Source organism: Halichoeres trimaculatus, unplaced genomic scaffold (assembly GCF_033239565.1).
Source record: "Halichoeres trimaculatus isolate MK-OKI-2021-1 unplaced genomic scaffold, fHalTri1.1 fHalTri1_scaffold_15, whole genome shotgun sequence".
Classification (NCBI taxonomy): domain Eukaryota; kingdom Metazoa; phylum Chordata; class Actinopteri; order Labriformes; family Labridae; genus Halichoeres; species Halichoeres trimaculatus.
In genome coordinates, this window is record NW_027437193.1 from 24,178,834 (window position 1) to 24,199,541 (window position 20,708).

General features: G+C 41.9%; 1 protein-coding gene across 1 annotated transcript in view; it reads left to right on the forward strand.

Annotated features, from left to right (window-relative positions):
• Window positions 1-4,400: 4,400 nt before the first annotated feature.
• Window positions 4,401-20,708, forward strand: part of LOC141803981 (small conductance calcium-activated potassium channel protein 2-like) — a 69,229-nt gene continuing 52,921 nt past the window's right edge. Inside the window, exon 1 of the mRNA XM_074688152.1 lies at window positions 4,401-5,839. Within this exon, the coding sequence (XP_074544253.1) occupies window positions 4,568-5,839 (1,272 nt within the window). The 5' untranslated portion in view covers window positions 4,401-4,567. The remainder of the gene's footprint in view (window positions 5,840-20,708) is intronic.

The window sequence follows — 20,708 nt, forward strand, 5'->3', positions numbered from 1 at the left end:
CGACTGTGGAAAAACAAACAGGATCAGGCTTTACCGAGCCAACCCGTACCAAACTGTACTGAACTGAACCGGACTGCTTGGTGGAAACGGGGCTTTAGATATGTGTTATATTTTCTGTGGTATAATAAAGATCAACTTGCTGCTTACTCTTCTGTCTTTGAACATGTCTAGAAAGAAGTGAAGGTTTTTTTTTCCTGTACATTTGAATAATGATGGTCTTGCTTGTATTTTTCCAAAGATAACTTAGCTTAGAGATTCGATAGTCATTTGAAATGACACACTTTTCAAAGCACAGCAACATCACTTCAGATAATTTTATCTGCAGAGAATTAGAAGAAAATATACAATAAATGCAGCATTACAAACTTAGATGAGACAGAAAACTGAATTATGGGATGACTTTCACTCTAAACTACATAGATCACACAGCACTAGCTATAAGAGTGGAGGAAACATAACCACATGTAACTTATCTCTGTGTGGATGATCCTGTCGTAGTATAACAGGCTAATCTCTGAACCTGTGTAATGATTTTTTATTCACTTCACAGTGTAACACTTCTTCTGTCTATTTCTATTGAACTCTTTTGATCTCTTCTGTGTCAGTGCACCTGCTCACACACACACACATACACACACAGAGCTCACTATCAGTTTCTCTGTTTCTCTCCTGCACACATGAATACTTACACATCTCTCTGCTTTGCCCTGGTTGGATTTCTCCCCCTCTCTCTGTAATTACAGGCTTCTTATCTACTTCCTATGTTGCGTGCAGCCGTCATTGGCCTCTACTGAGTTTCCTCCTCCAACATTTTAGTGTCACAGATCTTCCCCTGCTTCTCCCTCCAGGAGCCAATGAGGCAGGGACACACAATGTGTTTTGACATGGCCGGACCGGCCAAGTTTGACGGCTGCATGAGACAAATCCAAGAGGCACTAAATTCTGGTGGCAGCTTTTGCTCGAAAGAGGCTATTTGAGTGAAATATTGTGGTGTTATTTTGGGTGTGTGTTTGAGAAAGAGGGAGTGAGTGGGTGGTTGGGTGGGTTAGGGGGTTAATCAAGTCTGAGAGAAAATGTGGACTCTGGCGTTGCTCGGAGAGTGAGTGTTTGTGTGTCTCCAGGAGTTGTAAAGTTTGATTTAATTATTCATGTGGAAGCAGTAACATTGCTTCCCAAACTAGCAAATGAAACTCCATCTTGCCAAGGAAACTCACATAGGTCATGGCGACCAATTACTTAATGAAAATGATCAGGTTTCTAATGCAGGCCTGGCCAGAGCTCGTTTCCAAATATCCTGCAGCACTTTTCACGTCCCTATAAAACAGAGTGTACATCAGCTTTCTTCCAGTGGTGTGCCATCACTGCACTCTTCAGACTCATCAAAACTAAGAACGGCTGAACCAGCTTTAAGGAGAGGATTATTACTTATTAAGAAAGGCTAATGTATGATGTAAAAGTTGGCTTCTCCTCCATCCTCTTGTCTCTTTGGCTCAATCTCAACTTCTCTCTCTTTTGCCCTAAAACTGTTTTTGTTGTGTGTGTTCACACTTTCAAACATTGACTTGCTCTTATATAGAGTGTGAATGCAACAAGAGGAAAGACAATTTGTCTTTAAAGGATACTGATATGCCAGTGTGTATGTTATAAAGTCTGTTTTTCAGTACTACCATGCACTGTAAACCCCAAAGTTCAAATTACTCCATTGGATTAAGCTATGAAAACTTAAAATTTGTTAGTAAGTTCAGTTTACTCAAATGTCTGAGTTTTCAGAGTTGAAAATGATGATTTCTGAGTATTTTTGACTTTTGTTACAGTTTAAGTAAGAACAACTTAAATCATTAGTTTGTGACTGTGTTTTGTAACCGTGAGTGAGGAGGGGACACAGTAGATATGAGACCCTGCTGAACTTCTAGACAAGCAGCAGTGGCACAGGTTCTCTGTGCTCTGCATTATATAGACTGTTTTTCTGTGTGTCACAGCATGGACCAGCTGTCTGTGCTCCTTGCAGCATCAATCAGCTGTCCATGCTCTACGTGGTGTGTACTGACTGTGTCAACTATAAACTAATCTTTTAACACTTATTTCTAAAATTGGCCTAAATAGCATCACAGTCCTGTCAAACATTTAATTAATAAACATTTGAACCATTAGGCGCACAAAAGTCAGTAGGTTCAAGACCCCGTGCCATGAAGCACAGACCACCATTCAGTGCAGTGAGGCTCAGACAACCTGTGCCCCCTGAAGAACAATATTCTAATGAACAGCAGGGTCTCATATCTACTGCCTTCCCTCCTCACTCACGGTTAATAAAGTTATGAAATTAGAGCTGATTTTTGTTGTGACGGTGTTTGTAACCATGAGTGAGGAGGGAACGCTGTGGATATGAGACCCAGCTGTTCTTTAAAATGTTATTTAATTTAGTTTTTCAGATCTGCTTCAATTTTTTATTATTACATTTACTTAATTCAAAAGGCAAAGTTGCTGATATCACATCTTTCAGTTTTGAGTAAGGTCAACTTATTATGTTTTACAGTGATATGCAACATTTTTTTTGACATTACTTAATATTTTAAATTGTAACAAATAAGCATCAGATTTATTTGATTAAAGACATTCAGTAGAATGATTTTTCATAATAATCATAACTACTTAGGATGTTGAGTTAAATTAACTTATTTCATTCCTTCTTTTTTTTTAAGGTAACCGGTTTACAAGCATTTTTCAAGTAAACTCAACTTATCCGGATTAACAGTGTGCTGATTCTATCAACCCATTACTTAATTCTATAGACGGTAATATTACAAGCATGCAAGTAAATGCATTTTATCTAAGAAGTAACTTGTACAGAACATAAAAGGTAAGTTGTCCGCAACTACTGCATAGAAATAAAGCACCAGCGCCAGTGAGGCAGATAAAAAAAAAATTTATAGGCAAACATAGCCTACATCATAAACCAGAGATTTCACTTGTATTCTTTCAAATTTTGATAGACACTAAGTATTATAGATCACAGCCTCATCCAGTTTACACTCGTCTAAACTCGATCGTGCACATCAGTGAAACTTTCAGAGGAACAAACAAGTTAAAAGCTTTCCAGCTGGTAATGAGTGAATACTTGTTATCCTGACTCAGCAGACTGAAACATCCCAGGTCCCATGAGGAGGACCTCTTGAACCTGTCACCTGTGATTAATAAAATATGTCAACACCATCATAAAAGATGACTTGGAAAGTCTAACAAAAGCCTCAGCTAAATTGACAGAATTAGAGGCTTCAGCAGCGCTGGTTTCTGAATTAAGAGGATATCTGTTTTTTGCTCTTTCATGTATAAAGCTCTCTTTGAGTTATTATCCATCCACAACAAAACACTGTCCTGGGACACACAGAGGGAGGACTGTGGAGTGGATTTCGTTGTCCATCTGTTACACAGAAGCCCTGCTAGGAAGGGAATGCCTGCGTTGAAAACAGTCCATCAGTAACTTTGTCACTGTAAACATGGGCATGTTTTACTCTCACAACGACTTGAATGAAAAAAAATCTGGATTTGCCCTTTAGTGCAAGTTGCATGTTACGAAATGAATAACCCCTCCAACAGCTGGGGGACATTTTTGACCGACATGTGATGGACAGTTGTGCGTCCTCTGGCTGCTTGACACCACATCAGAGGCTATTTTAGTGATGATCTCCTTCAGCACCGCGGACAGCTCCGTCTGCGCCCAGCCTCCCTCTGTCTCCATCTAACCGCTTCTCCTCCTCCTCCTCTTCTTCCTGCTGCTGCTGCAGCTGCAGAGACAGAAAACCTTCTTCACTAGAAGAGCATGCAACAGCAGCGAGCATGCTGCAGGTCTGCATGCAGCTCCCATTCTAAATATTTCTGCCTGGTAATACAAAACCAGGCATATTCTGCTTAATTATTAAATACATTGCAGACTGCACAGCTCGAGCTGTGTGGCATGAGGTAATCGCTGCAGCTCGGTTTGTTTGATGCTTCTCTGTGAGCCAACAAGTGGGAATTTTGGAAATAGACATCAAGAGTGTGTTTATTGTTCCTTTCACGGTTTAAAAAATGCTGACACTTTATGAGCATCATTTCAAGAGGCAGGCAATCATTAAGAGTTGATCATAAACTATAGTGACGTGCAGATATATGTTTGACAGGCCTATGGATCGGTTCAGGTGACGTAGCAGTAAAAGTGATTTGTGATTATGCAGGGTGGTTATGGCAACATTGACAAAGTCGATCTATTGGCTCCACAGTGGATTAAGATGATCGACCATGTGATCGGGATCTAAACACCTTTCTGCCCCTCGCATAATCCCGTTCTTGTCATATCCTAACAGCCTTCAGGAGTGATCGATCCGCTGCAACCTGTGCGCAGAGCAGGCGATGGAGCGATATTCAGGCGAAGGCGGCGTTTTGGCTGTACGGTGACGTTTTAAGGCAGGTCCTGGTCAAACCTACCAATGATACAAGTCGCTCCTATTCTGCTGGGACTGATCGCAATGAACGGGTGTCGGAGCTCTGCACGCCAAAGGAGCAACCACAGCGAGACGCGGCGATCAAGGGGATGCGGCATCGGTACGCGGGAGCTGTCCATCAGCACCAAACCCCCGACCAAAAGCAAGCAAGCAGCGCGCAGAACCGAGACCCAGCCGCTCCTGTTTTCAGCCTGCCGCCCCCGCCCTCTTCTCACCACCGAGACCGCGCTCCGACCACCACCGCTCAGCGTCAGAGCCTCCAGGAGCTCCCGTGTCTGAGCCAGCCCTCCAGGAGACCTGTTCGCAGTGGAGACCCTCTACCTCTGGCGAGCTACGACACTGCCCAGCGACCTTCATACCAAGCCGGTGAACCCAGCACCGGGCAGCCGGCGCACCTGCAGCAAGATCCCTGGGCCCCGGCCGGCTCTCAGCAGAAGCAGCCGCCGGCGTCGCAGTCAGATAAGCAGCCTGTTTTTCCGAGCTGCCACTGCAGTTTTTCCGAGCAGGAGGCAAGCCTTTCCAAAAACCAGCCCCATCCTGTCGATTCTCACCCACCGCAGCCCTCCCCACCTTTACCGCCTCCTATACCTCCGCCACCATCATCCTTCTCCTCTCTGCTCTTTTCCCGGGAATCTAAACGGGGGGATCGGCTGCGAAGGAGTGCCGACAATTACCAACAGGCGAGCATCGTGGAACGCTGCAGGGGAGGAGGAGGAGCAGGAGGGCAGCGAGACCACAGGCAGTTGTTGCAGCAACAGCAGCAACAGCAACAGCAGCAACAGCAACAGCAGCAACAGCACAGTCATTTAAGACTCCAACAGAGGGACCCCTCCCCTGAAGGAATCCGTGCAAACTCACAGAAAGGGCGCTCTTTCAATGTATGTGAGTCAACCGAGGCTAACAGGAGAGCATTCGAGTGTCAGACTCAGGACCTACAGCAGCAGCAACAGATCCCACAATTACGAGCGCAGCAACAGCTTCTGGTGGGAAGCAGCTTGCCGATCAACTACTGCGCCAGCGGCTCTGGAGAGCTATGTAGGACTCACCAGGCTCCTCAGCTGCAACCGCACGAGCAGCAGCAACAGCGGCAGCAGCAGCACGGCGCACTGGGGCTCTGTCCCCAGCGTCCGCAGCACTGTGAGCAGGACCGACACAAGTCTGCGAGGATCTCCGGGCAGGCAGGCGAGCACAGCCGCGAGTCCAGAGTCTCACCCCCGGTAACACAACAGGCGTACGCGGGGAACTCGTCTGCGACTGTGAGCAACAGCAGCAAAGACAGCCCCAACTACGGCTCGAGCTATCACCTGTGGCCAGAGAGCCCGCATAAAGGCGAGGAGAGGATCCGCATCGACCCCCACAAGGTACATTTTTACATTCTCTCCTGTGATATCACATCATTGTATGTAAGTATGACAAGAACGTTGTCCATCAACGACCACGCCTGTCATATGATTTTGATAAAGCTAATTTGCTCATGTGGACGGCGTGCACGCGCCACACACATGACAGCCTCTGTGTGTCTGTATGTTAAGGATGAGGAGGGGGTCATTTTTGAATAGTCATTCATGTTTTTGCCCAAAGCAGTTACATTACAGCCACACATATTGGCTAATCCAGCGCGTGATGTTTCTTATCCAACCTGATATGTTTCGCGCGAGCACGCACAAACAAACCGCGAACGCGAACCCTCACGCGCACACACACCTGTTCCATGTTGCAGTGTTGTTTTGGATAGCTCACTGAAAATATTCAAACGACGCTCCCCAGCAGCTGAATTAGGAACAAAGCGTGTGCTGTTTCCACCAAGCAGAGGGGTTTATGAAGGGGATTTTGATCATTTGGCTTTCAGACACAGACAGAATGGTTAGCTTTATAACACTGGGCCTGCAGCTGTCCGCGCGAGCAGCTCCTAACGTACTTTTAAAGTCACTTTACAGTCATGTACGTGCTGTATGTTCCGCTTAGAAAGCTGCCCTGCAGTCATGTCCACAGCTGAAATACACACAGTGTAGCGTGAAAAGAGTAGCCTGCATAGTTTCCTTTCTAATAACAGAGATGAATCAATCTAGATAAATTTACGCATCGAAATCAAAAGGTCGAGTTGCTTGCATGAGCTTTAAAAATGACAAAAGAGGTCTAAACGAATACGTTGACGAGCTAAGCTTAAAACAGTGATAATGTGAGAGGATGAATGAAGACAAGTGAAAAGATTGCAAGCTGATTTGGTTTCAATTATAAAAATTTAGAGTAGTTGTGTAGCTTTCCTCTCATCCAAGCAAGTCTTGCAGAACATAGAGTCAAGTTTCCATTTTAGTTGATGGCTACATTAGTGATTTAACTGTCCTGTTTATCAAAAGCCTAAATGCAAGATCCTTAAATATACTGATGTTACAGATGCAATATCTTTGTGCTATAACATTGTGCTAATACTATCTTAACCCTGATCTGAAATGATTAGGTTAAATGACAAAAAAAAGCTTACGACTAAATATTAAAGCACAAAGTATCTTTAACTTCAAGTATGCATCAGTTCCATGCACCATTTCCCCCTGCCCCAGAGTGTAGATGCAGCTAATCTAAGTTTTTACATCACAGAAATGGGAAAAGCAAAGGAGCCTCTGATGAGGCTGCAGCATCTAAATAAGAGCACCAGACTCCTCTTTAAAATGCTGCAGATGTTTTTGGGGAGCTGAGCTGGCGCCAGTAGCAAGAGGTGGTACACCAAACCACCTTGACATGACTGTCCTGATCTTGGCTCAGTCTTGGAGCATCAGCAGAACAAATAACTGAGGGGAAAGTAAAGTTCACTTTTCTTGAAGTTGTCATTGGACTGATCCAAGCTAGAATTACAAAGAGTTAGGCTCTGGGACTGGGGCTTTATCTGCTCCCAGTCTGTGTATTGATGCAGCATAGAGGAATTCAGCACAGGAAGTCAGATAACCTTTAATGTGCCCGGACCACTGATTATGTAACCATGAATTGGGCATCCATAAGTTAAGAATAAAGTGTATTGTTCTTAATATGCAGTGCGAAATGTCACCAGAAAGTCTTCAGTGCATCTGGCAACCTGCCTTTTAAACCTGTTCTGATTACGACGTGAGGATTTTATTTGGCTTCTCTAAACTGCTGTTGCTTATCTCTGATGGCTGACGCAATGAAAAGCTGGAAAATAGTCTGAAAATGTCAGTATGAAGTAGGATACCAGTTGTTGCGACAACATCCTCAGATACTGTTACAGAGTAATGAATATAATGACAAGTGAGAGCTTCAAGACAACTTTTTACACAGTGAGAAATACAAAAATGGCAAGTAAAATCCTCTGTAAGCAAAATAAATGTAGCAATACTTGAAATAAGAAATCTAAAAGAGAAACCTGTCCCTGAAAGACTCTTGCTAAGCATCAAACCTTTTCCACTCGCTCTGATCCAAGTATTTTGATCCGGCTAGACACACTTAACCATTCAGGGATATTTGTGGGATCGTGGTTACATCTTATTGAGCAGCCCTCAATGAAACTGCCTCTCCTTTTGAATTCCCTTAAACAAAACACTTGTGACAGAACAAGCCTGATAAAGTGTATACGATTACAGCACAACCTGAAACCCGATCGCCCCACCACTGAACTGATGGCAGCTCGTACGATATTGTGTCCTGCCTCAATAACATTGTGTGTTTGAAAGGTGCGCTGCTGCTTCCTTTGTGATTGGTTGTGTAAGTACTCTAATGCTGCCACTTACTGCCGGGCCGGTGTCTCTAAAGAGACTCTGTTGTACGTAAACCAGAGGGATTGGATCTTGTTTTTCAGAAAACACAGAAGCTGTGTTTCTCAGACACCTGTAATCAATTATTCACCGTAATGTTAGAAACAGCGGCATTTTAAAGCATCAGTAGATTACTTGCATGATTTAAGGAGCAGTGAAATATTTTGTCAATGCTATGATTTGCTGTGTTTTGAGAGTCAGATAAGGAGATTACTCTTCAAATTATTCCTTTAATTAAGTTTGACAGTTTTATTCCCTTAAAGAAATAGTTCCAAACTTCATTACAATTTAAAGGGCCTGAGCAAACTTATTCTTGTGTTTTAATTTGATAAAATGTAGTAGATACTTAAAAAACAGGAGTAAGTTTAAATCTTCTTCTTCAAGGGGTTTGTTTTATTAGCCAAAATGATTCATTTGTTTCTTTGCTGAATTGGAAACCTGTTGCAGCATGACAAATTTGATCAGACAAGAAATCAACAGGTACAAAATAGTCAAAAATCCTCAGTCATGAGGCTCTTTCCCTTAAATTTGCTTAAAAACACAAGTTTTTCCATGTTTTCTTACAGTTAGGGTCCAGCTAACAGAGGGTACTTGTGATTTAGACCCCATTTAATCCCTTTACACTTCTCCTCATTCATTGCAGATTTATCGTGTCGGTATTTCATGTATTAGCTCCTATGGCTTCCAAACTGATTTCCATAACCAAGCGGTTGTTGTGTTTATGTAGCAAACACAACAGTGTCGTGAAATTGCAAGTAAAGAAAAAGAATAATGTTGGCATAAGATAAGGTTAAAGTTAGAAAAGGAAATAGAAATATTCATAGCCTTGGATCGCCTGTCTCATCACCTTTGTTTGCGAGGTGCTCCAGGCTTCTGGGCTCTTTGCTGTATCTGTGTGTGTGTGTGTGTGTGTATCTGTGTGTGTGTGTGTGTGTGTGTGTGTGTGTGTGTGTGTGTGTGTGTGTGTGTGTGTGTGTGTGTGTGTGTGTGTGTGTGTGTGTGTGTGTGTGTGTGTGTGTGTGTGTGTGTGTGTGCCAGCCAGCCCACCTTTCTGGAGAACATAAGGTTATGTGTGTCACTGGAGAATGGATGGCTTCAGAGAGGAGAGGAGCCATTACAGCCGAGCCTTTTGTGCAGATGCTGCCAAACTGCGGTCCAACACGTGTATCATCAGCCTATATGATCTGAGAAAGGTCAACACAGTGTTCATCAAAGTAGCACCTGCAACCAACTCCGTGTCTGTGAGATACTGGCTGGAGGATTCAGTGCACTTTGGGTTTGACTTTCCACCTCTCGATATCTGAGGGGCAGAACCACGCTGTACTTTAGAAGATCTGACATTGCATTCTTGATCCAGAGAAAAGACTTGACTAGAGTCCAGTTTTTTGTTTAGTCCTTCGTGTTATTTTTTTGTCAAGATTAGCTATTTAAAAGACGTTTTTGGAAAGTTTTTTTTAAAAGTAAGTTGTCATGGGTTTTTACGCCGTCATTCAGAAATAGGGCTGTTGAAGGAGGAAGAAATGCCCCACAAAGACCAAACACAGGACAGGGGATTAAACAACCGAGCTAAACCTGAACATATTGGTAAGAAATTAGCTGTTTTGTGAAGTTATAAAGCAAATTGTGTAAAAAGAAGAAATACTTCCTTTGTTTCTGTGTAAACACTGTAGCTGAAGCATCTTGTCAAGTCTTTCCCCCTCCTCCTCTCAGTGTTCAGATTTTCCATCCACAGAAACGTTTATTTTCAGGGCAGTTCTGCCGTCTAAACTAAGGGAAATTTTGAGGTAATTTGGCCGCCGGCTCTCTCTAAAAATCTACTTTGACTTCAGTTGTGTTTGTGTTGGTTTTATAATATCACTGAGATAACATCCAGCGCTGGAGCTTTTGAACAATTGATGTCGACAGATGTTCTTACAGAGCTTTGATTTAGTGTATGCGCTCCTGCCAGGAGAAACATTAGGTTGATTTAAACTTTCTGTATCGGTCATCTCTGCTGCTGTTACACAGGCCTATGCTTGTTTTCCTCTCGTTAGGGTGCCCATGTTTCCACTACCTCCCATGTGTGTGTGTGTGTGTGTATGTGTGGATGCTTTAGTGTCTGTGTGTGTGTGTGTGTGTGTGTGTGTGTGTATGAGGGCAGCCAACACCTTGAAAGTAAACACACAGTGCTTTAAAAACTGAAATGTCAGACAAGGGGCAGATCCTTTAGTTCACATCCTCTGTGTGTGATGAAGGAGTGGCACTGCTGTAGATCTGTGATAAGGCAAAACAATCGCACTCAGAGAGGTAGGTGAGCGCTGTGTGAGCCGCTCAATTTGGGCTGCAGCTGGCGACACACAGACTGTAAGTATGAACATGAAGCTCTTTTAATAATTGATCGCTGTTTTCTCATTTTTTTTTCTTATGTCGGCTGTGTTTAAGTGCTACGCCGCGCTCACTGCTCTGAAATAGATTTGTGTTACCATGTGTGTTGCTATGGAGAGATCAGCCTGGTATTGTGTAGCTGTCTCACTCTTCTTCTTTCTCTGTCGGGGTGTTAAGTTTGGTCAAGGAAATGTGCAGAACAGGACTATCTTTTGGATGAAGGTTTGTTTTTTTATACATGTAACAGGGTTTGCACATGCTCCACACACACACACACACACACACACACACACGCGCACACACAGTGGTGTTACTGTAAGTGGTTCAAACAGTGCTCCACTTGATGTAGTTCATTCCCTTTGCGTTTCATTTGAGTGAGCCTGCACAAGGAGAAGTGTATTGAATTACTTGCAGTCCAGTTGAACACAAAGAGTGGAAAGAAAGCGTGTTGGGGGTTTCCTCGCCGCTTACTTACTTACTTACTCACTCGACGGGTGGAGGCACAGTATGGCAGATGTTTTCGCTCTGCCAGCAGTTGATGCAATTTGTTACCCGACTGCTCGACCTCTCATGATGTTTCTCTTTCCTAATGCGTGTTGTAACTTACACTTTTTTTTTCTCTGCTCCCGTGCTAGCATGCCAAGTCCCCACCGTGGCTCTTAGCTTAATAAATGGCTACAGTTCATTTATATGGTAATTCTTGTGAGATGCTAGCCAAGAGATGCCAGGCATATAATGTATCACCACAATGCATATGCTTTATGGCTAATTAGGATATTGATCTGAGGCCGTTCCCGCGTTAGGGCGTGATCACAACACAAAAGGGTATGTGAGTATGAGTAATGCAGCTGTAAGCAAATATTTGTTGTTCATTACAACGCCGGGGAGATTCAGAAGTGCGATGATGGCTTCATGAGCGTGTGGTGGGGGCAGGTGTGTGCATGTGAAGTCTCTTTATCTGATCATACAGTCGGCGTGTGAGCTCATTATTTCAGTATTGCCTGCTGGTTGTTTTTGAATGTTTGTTAAACACAGTATTTGGTGGGAGAGCAGAGTGCAGAAGCGAGATGCGAGAGATGTGTGATTTCATCATTCTTCTTCTGCTCGCACAATCGACTAACGCTTTCACTTGCAGCTTGAAATATGCAAGTTTGGAAAGCTGCTCCTGCCATTGTTAAAACTCCATATGGAGAGTGTAGGCTGCGTGTGTGTATACATGTGTGTGTGTGTGTGTGTGTGTTTCCCCGCTCTGCCTGTACACTCTGTTTCTCCTTTTTCTCATCAGGTCTCTGCGCCCTCAGGTCAGAGTGTGACTGCTGATCCCCTGAGCTGCCGTACTACTTCATTTACAGCACATGATACATAACAGTTCTGCTGCAAAACTCAATCACAGCCTCCTCCGGCCACTGATAAATATTCAGCAAGGAACAAAAAGCCTTAGCTGAACCACATCTCGTCAGATCTGCTCTGCCTTCAGCTGTTTGTGGGAAAAGCAAGAACAATTTGTTACCTTTTTACAAACAAAGATGCTTCTATGGGAATTAGAATTTAGCCCAGCCTTTAATCTGGAGGCCTGTGCGCATTTGTTTGTGTGCGCGTTTGTGTGTGTGTGTGTGTGTGTGTAATATATACAAATGACTGACTACATATGTTTGTTCCGTTATCCCCAGCCTTAGTGGCTGTTTTCCAACATGCAAGCTTTACAAATTGAAACAGAAGAGGAGTTGAATGAAGCTGCTTCCCCCCTCCCCATCCTCCCACCCTTTCGTTACCTCAGATCACCTTGCTGGAGAGTAAAAAGGAGCTATCATGTACGTACAGCAGCACCAGGGTCTGCTGAGGTGAACTACAGGCAATTTAAGCTCAGGAAAACATCATCTGTTTCATGTGTACATTCTGCTGCATGTAACTTGTGTTTGGTTCATGTCTCCATGTTTACTTGTACCTGTGTTTATGTGAAAGGGAAGAAGAGAGCAAGGGTGAGTGATTGAGTGGGAGGATAGCATTATGGTTATCATGTGTATACCGCGGTGTTATCTGTACATGCTAAAGGTCACATTAACTCCATGGCAGCTTGTAGCCATGAGGAAGCCCCTGTTTCTTCTCCTTGCTCTGTAGTCTTCACAAATGCTTAATTATGCATCTGCAGGCCTGTTTACAAAGAGCGAGCGTATGTGTGAACGGGTGTGAACAATGTGCATGTGTTTTTAGAGGTGTCAATAAAAAAACAGTGGTTTTATCACAATATGTGAAAGTTGTTTTTATGTATTTATTCAGTGTTCACACAATGCTGACATGAGACGAGTGTGGCGCATCCTTTCTTCCCTCGGTTTCTCTCTGTCTTATGTCAGCGGTTGGTGTGTGGCTCCTCTATACAGCTGCTCCAGCCTCCATTATCGCTTTCCCTCCAACTGTTAACCCCTTAATGGGCCACTATCATGCTGCGCACACATCCCCCTTTTGTTGCTGCCATTTTCTTTTTAACCCTTTCACCAACAATGCTGCCTTCCATCTCTCCTTTCCCCTTTCATCGAGAGTCACAATCACTCATCCTCGCTTCTTCTTCACTGTCAGTCTGGAGGGAGAAGACTTTAAAATAGAACCAATTTACACTAAAGGGCCCAGGAGGCATTAGAAAACCGCAGCTCTTAATTTCATAAGCAAGAAAAAAATCACAGCCCCAGGCTGTTAGCACAACTTCTATCATGTGAGAGGTTATAGACTAGTGTGAAAGACAGCTTCTCTTCATTGTATATAGAACAGTGTGGAGCCCGATTATGGTTCACCTGGCTGAAAACAAGATTACATCCGGTGCAGTCAAGAACAGCAGGTTTGTGTTCAGTGAAAGCATCTGTGGGTGAATACAAATGTGTTTTCTTTCTGTTCACTAGAGGGAAAAGTGAGGTTTAAAGCCAGATAAGGTTATTCATGTAGCCACAGTCTATGGAGGACCACTGCCGCTGTGCTCTGTGTGCAGGAGCAAGGCGACATATGGAAGACAGTGAAGTATCTCTTCATTACTTTACAAACAAAGCGTGAGTGAGAAACTATCGGTAACAAAGCTCGGCCATCAGTGTGCTTTTACTCTTTTATTTTGAATCTGTTACAGTGTAATGTTGCTGTCCCAGTGTCTGGTTTCACATTGTATTACAGCATTGCAGAAGAGCAAGAGACATGATGAGGAGAGCTTGGACTGTTCCGACCTGCTGGCCACGTAGTTTCACAGTTATTCTGTCTCACCTTTGTCACTTCCTCTGATGTTAGCAAAGCAGGAAGACGACTTGGTCTCACTGTCTCACCTTAGTGACATTAACAGTAAAGGTGTGATGTTACAGGATTGCAAATAATCCAGCTTTGAACTGGTTGTATATGGCTTTAGAAAAAAAAAAGTCAAGATTAATGGCATTTGGATATGGCCTCTCGCGGCCACCTTGCAGACCCCATCAGAGGTCATTGACTTTTTGTAGTCAGGTGTCTATTCTACTAAGGACGTGAACGTAGCAATGTTTGCATTAGGCCACAGTGCACTTGAATCATAAGTATGTTCAAGGTGTATTTACAGCCTAGACTGTGTCATGAATGGGCATGGTCTCTGTGATGTCATCTCCAAGTTCAGCGTTCTAGTCGCCAAGTTGGGGAAACTTGCCATAGCAGCAGTTTTAACAGCTGATTTATTGCGACAAACACTAGTCAGAAGTTCTAAAATAAAAAGAATATAACAGGAGCTTCATTACCGTTTATCCCTGAACTCTGGCTGCGCGTTCCCACTCGGATCTGGGAAATTCTGACCTCCTATTACAAATGGAACGCACCATAACAGCCATCAATCAGCTGAGCTGGGCTTCTGATTGGGTAAACTTGTCATCTTCATATTGTCTTAAGTGCCATGTTAGGGAAAAAATTCACCCCCTTACAGTGTGTGCAGTATAAACCATGCTGTAAATATGTTTATTACTGTTGTATAAATAGCTTTTTTTGGGGCTTGTTGCGCATGTGGTTTTCTGGTACTTCTTGAGCCAGCTCCAAGTGGACACTCGATGAATAACTAAAGCACTTCCACATTGTGCAAAAATGCCAGTGACTCTGTAACCTTTAGGCATTTGTATGGATGTCTGAAGAGAAATTTGCAAAGACTAATCCTATACCACCTTACTTCTTTGCTAACCAGCTGCCGCATTTTAGCGACTGTTGATATTACCTCACAGTGTACATTGTCATCTATTCTGGTAATCAAATGAACAAGTTTTGCTAGCTCATGAGATAAACTCTAACTCTAATCATGTTTGAAAATATTTTATTTTCATACAGTCAACCTTTTCATCTCAGACTTTGATTCACCGCTTACTCATACTATCAGATTTGCTTTAACAATGAAATGAGACCTGAAAATAACTGGTAATACGTGTGTGACTGTGTGACAAATCCACTGGTTGAGGCAGATGATAACTCACGCTGCTACACAAACACAACAACCGCTTGGTTATGGAAATCAGTATGGAAGCCATAGGAGCTAATACATGAAATACCAGATAACATAAGAGTATTAATTTAGCACCAGCATCCAGTAACACCCTTTTTGCTGTTCAAGTGAGAGTGGGCAGACATAATGACGTCACATGCAAATGGTCAAATGCTTATCTTCATAGATGAATAAAACATGGAAATAAACGGCCTTGGCCTCCACATCTCATTTCTTGGATCGGTTCATCTGTACCTTTTAGCTTCATAAGACCTGTTCAGAGTACAAGGAACTCAAAATGCAATTTTCTTTCTAATGATTAACAAATTTCAAATTGCAGATTTATCATGCGCTGAAACTTATCAAAATTAAAACTAAAAGAGAAAAAGCTTGACAGTGACCCCACCCTTAAAAATTAAGACCTCATGGTTAGTGTATGTAACATGCAGGTACCAACAAAAAAAGCCACTTGGACCCATACCAACATCTCTACAGGGTGTCACACAGTTTTGTGTTAACGAGGAATGAAGGCCATTCACAGAACTATTGTACTCCTACAAATTCCTCCTAAGGATCTGTCTCTATAAGGGAAAAAAAATAATGTTTATCACTTGTATTTAGAACTGTTCAATCCTTAGAGAGAATCCCCTTTAACCTAGAAATGCTCCTCAGATTCCTCGTTCCTCTCTACATGCTTCAGCGTCTCCTTCTGGCTGGTGTCCCCCCTCCTGTCATAAATCTGAACCAGGATGTTTCTAGGCAACTCTCCAGTCAATCTTTACTGAGTTTGTTGCACTATCGATCTGTCCTGTGCTATAGGTTGTCCTGGCCCCTCACTCTCAGCTATTGATGTTTTTGCCTCGGGGAAAGAAAGAAACTGCCTCCACCTGAATTTACCGGCGGCTCGTTTTCAGATGACTTACAATCACCTTACGATGAGAATAGAAGTTGTCAGGTGCTGACGTTTTTACACCGACACTGCTGTAAGATCTGTGGTTTGATATGAGGCTGGGATAGTGGGATTGTGATGTGGGTTATGGGGCACTTAAGGGGGATAATCTCTTTGAGGAATATATGGTCTCTGTGGGACGTGAAATAGCTGCCAGGGGATCTGTCCTCTAATGAAGATGCCTAAGTCCTCTGGGTCCTCATAGACTGAGCGATGTTTCAAGCTTGTGTGTGCTCCACCACATGCGTTACTGGTCGTTTGATAAGTGGGAGGAAGTACTGGTATGAGAGGCTGCTCGGGTCATAAATCATACTTGTTCACACAACATTGTAAAGTTACGTAATGTTACTCTACACTCTCCTACACACTGCTATGTAAGCTTATGGAAGCAGAATCCCACATATTCACGGCACAGATAGACTCTCCTCCATAAGAGGACTACCGTACACGTGGATGACAATGGAGGGTACCTACATGACAGGAACATACATTTAAGTGGAGAATGTCACACTCCTCTGCAACTGTCACACTTTGATCCCTTTTTATATCCTTGTAACAGTCTGTTCAGAGCAGTGAGGATTTTATTCAGCTCCCAAAGCCACAGGTTCAGCAGTTCAATGCTTAAAGTTTTACACCCGCTCTTTTTAAAACCAGCTCCGTGTTGACTTCATGGTTGTAAACAAACCTTAACCTTGGTTCCTTAATCTAAACCACACTTGCTTTACTCGCTATCAGTACAATGCTTTCTTTGAGCTTTCTACCCCCCACCTGAACTGCTTTGATCATACGCAGGTGCCAGAGGGAAGAACTCATAGAAGGCAGTTTTTCTCATACACTCAGTTGAAGTGTGTCTTCAAAAGTAGAAAACAATTTAATGTTGCTAAAAATACATTTTGTGTGTGACGTTGCACTGCTGTCAGTCTTCCCCCAATTCTGTTCCACTGTGAATTAAGAAAAGCCTGTGAGCTCCTCACCTCTCCTGGCAACTTTATTCCCTGTTTTGATAGCAGACATGCTTTGATTTAGCAAGACACAAAAGTTACTTCTGATCAAAGGTAAAAACTACTGAATGCATCATAGAGAAAGAAGGATGGTTTGCTAGTTTATACAAATTAGATGGAAATCATGTGTCAAGCTGCTGCAGGTCCCAGATGAGAAAATAGATACTGTGTATCAATATTTAACCGTCCCGTGAGGAGCAGTTACATCCTTGTGCTTTGTTTGCACCTAATGAGTATTATAATTGGTGCATGTGAATTAAATGTAAAGTCAGTGTAAATATACGAGTAGGGACGCATTGTTGTCAGGAACCATGAATGATGCGAACTAGGCAGCTGGAAGTGCATGAAATGAGTGAGTCAACTGTTAGTTTGTGTCACAATGTGTTAAGGCTTGTGTTTACCCCTCTAAGGGGAGGCTTGTTGTTCATGTCTGTAGGGGGTACAAAGTTATGATAGTTAACTAAAACGAAACTAAAAATGAAAACTAAAATTTAAAATACATTGGAGTTAACGCAAACTAATACAAACTAGAAAAGAAAACAAAAATGATAAGTAAACTAAAACTGTATCTTGTGTTCACAAAACTAACTGAAAGTAACCAAAGTTAAAGACAAACTGTCCTATGTTTATATTATTTGTATTTAATTTATGTTAACATTATTTTACATAATTTATGTTTTTACTATAAAGCAGCAGCCAACAGTTCAGTATCAGCATTGACTGAGCAATGAGCACTATGTTGGACTTGAAAATAAACAGTGTTACAAAATATTTACTCTGACCTTTTTGAATCCTGCACCTGGTTAATAAGGTATGAAAAAACTAAAACTAAGCTTTATTGTAAAAATCAAAACTAAGTAAAAACTAGAATGCCTGCTCTCAAACTAATTAAAACTAAACTGTGGAAAAAAAAATGTCAAAACTAACTTAAAATAAACTATAATGACAAATCCAAAACTATTATAACCTTGAGGGGGTAGCTGTAAAGAATAAGTGGTTACTTAGATCAGAATCCAGACAGAGTAAGAAAGACCCTAAAACAAAGTCCTTTAAGTTGGACAATGGCCGAGATGGATGCAGCTGCAGCTCTTTATGTTTTTTACATACTATGTGTGTTAATTACACTACATGGTGTTTTGTTGTTGTGTAGTGCAGTGACCCTATCCTCATTCGAGGGAAATTTGCTTGCACAGAACGCAGAGGTGTAACAAGACCATATAAGTCCTGCTGAATCCAACTGCAGTCCTACAGCATTCACATTATTTACCTGTGTTGATCTATGCTAAGTCTGATCTTCAGTTTAATAAGCTCAAGCTGCATGTTAATATACTGAGTGACTGCTAGGGATGGGTACTGAATTAGGTACTTTTATAAGTACTGACCAAATTCTGTCAAAAGTACTGGGTACCGATTCACGTGAAACCAAAAGGTACCATGTCTAGGTACCTGAATGCATCTTTGTGACTGTGAGGGAGTAGAAGAGTAGACGATTTTCCATACTGGACATGAACACAGCATTACAAGGTTATATATTGAAGAATAAATCTGTTAAATTGAAAAAAAAAAGATTTATTATTAAACAAATTGATATTTTCACCACATAAACACAAAAAAGCATCAAAAATTGGTACAGTTGAGTACTTGTACCGATTGTTGGGCACCGGGTACCGGAATCGTATTATTTCAAATGTGAAAGGTACCCATTCCTAATGACTGCTATAATCACATTTAGAAACTGCAACAACAGATAGAGTTTGTCTATAATGGCTGGATTGATTGAGTTTAATGGGTATGTTGTGTTTCTAACCTCAGACTTTTAATGATTTCATCATAAACCCACTGAATTGGTGATTATCAATGTCTTTTCTCTTTTGTTACTTGAATAAGCTCACATCAGACAGAAGTAAAGATATCCTCAGGAAGTTGAGGTGCTGCTAAATCAGATAGTTCTTTACTTATGTACTTATTGTTGGGATTCCAAGTAGGAGCATAGATTTTGATAAAACTGCTGTTGTTAATTTTGAGTAGAAGTCTTCCAAACATTTGTTTTAAAAAAAATGTCAAACCCAAAAGTCCATTTCTATGAAGCAGTTCCTGTTAGGTGTGTTTTTGGATGCTGGTTGCTGTGTAATGTGGAGGAATATAACATTTAGAGTTTTTTTTTTTGGTACTGATAATTCTGTGACACATTTCCAGCTTTTTAGTTCACTCTGTGAAGTGTTTCACCAGAATACCAGGTGTATCTGGCCCTGATCTACAAATCACATTTCTAACAACGCCCTTCTTTAATTTGTTGGAAATTGAACGTGTTCCTAATGAGACGGTGGGAGTCCCACAGGAAGAGCAGCCCCCCATCAGTTCTCACCCTGATCTCCCCAGGAACTAGTTTATAAGACACACTCTCACTGAAGCACTCATGGGCTAACCTTGTTGGCTCCTAATTAAAATAACTGTGTCTCTGCTGAATGTGTGTAAGTCCTAACAATAACACATTCCCACAGGCGTGTACCTTCGTCCTGTCTCTCCATGGAGGTTTGGACTTTCTTTTGCTGCTTTTTGTTTGTAATCTGTAAAAGATGAGTTAGAGAGGAGGAGACTGTGACTTCCAAGAGGCCATTTAATACCTCTGTTATCATTTTTAACTTTGTTTTGTGAAGACAAATCTACAGATGGGGCTTCAGCAACAGAAATAAATCCAGTGTTTTTTCTTTCATACTACAGGAGCTGTTGTATGTGCCCACAAACCCTCATTCATCATGCATTATTGACTTGTTTTGGAGGAAGATGTTTTTAGACTCTTCTTCAATCTAATCTGAATCCAGTCGTGATCTTGTTCTCCGAGTTTGGTTTGGTTTGTATTCCTCTTTTATTACTGTACAGTGTTGTCAATGTAAAATAAACAAAAAACAAACTAATTCTGGCCCCATCATGTTTCAGATGACTCATAGTTGGATTGAATTTGATCACAGAATGATGCTAACACTGAGCCACTTCAATAATGTCATCTTGTTTGTGCTTTGATGTAATGCTGTTACTCCATATTTTAAGCCTGGTTATTGGCCCGAGTAAAGGTTACAGCTTTCCTTAGGCAACTTCAGGGCTGAGCATGATTTTTTTATAACTTATTGTCACAATTTATTGTGTGCAGATTTTATTGTTTCATTTTTTTCTCTTTGGTTCTGGTTTCCCCCTGGGAGTGGAGGGAATTGCAATTACTGGTAAGAGCAAAACTGAAGGTGGCTGTCGTTGCAGTTTGTGTTATTGATTATGAAGTTATCATCACAGATGATTCATTTTGTTACTCACACAAAATCTCAAAGCTCCATTCAGACTGATATTGTCAGTTTTTCATAACAAGAATAATTGGATCAAATACAAAAACACTAAGAACATTTTTGTATCATCATCAGAGTTACAAAGTCATTCTGGCCCAGCTGTGGACATTTTTCCAAAAAAATGTGAACATAAAATTATCATTTAATATTGGTATGAATTGTATGATTTGTGATCCTGCCAGGGTAGAGCATCCTTGGAGCAAAGTACAACTGATTACTGAGTAATGATTCATTGGTTTAACAGTGGTACATATTCTAAATTTGTGCACTCAAGTTTTCTCTCAACAATGGGAAGTTATGGCATCAAGCTATCGTGTAGCTGATGCGGCTATCGGCATCTGGCTTACACATAGCCTACCAT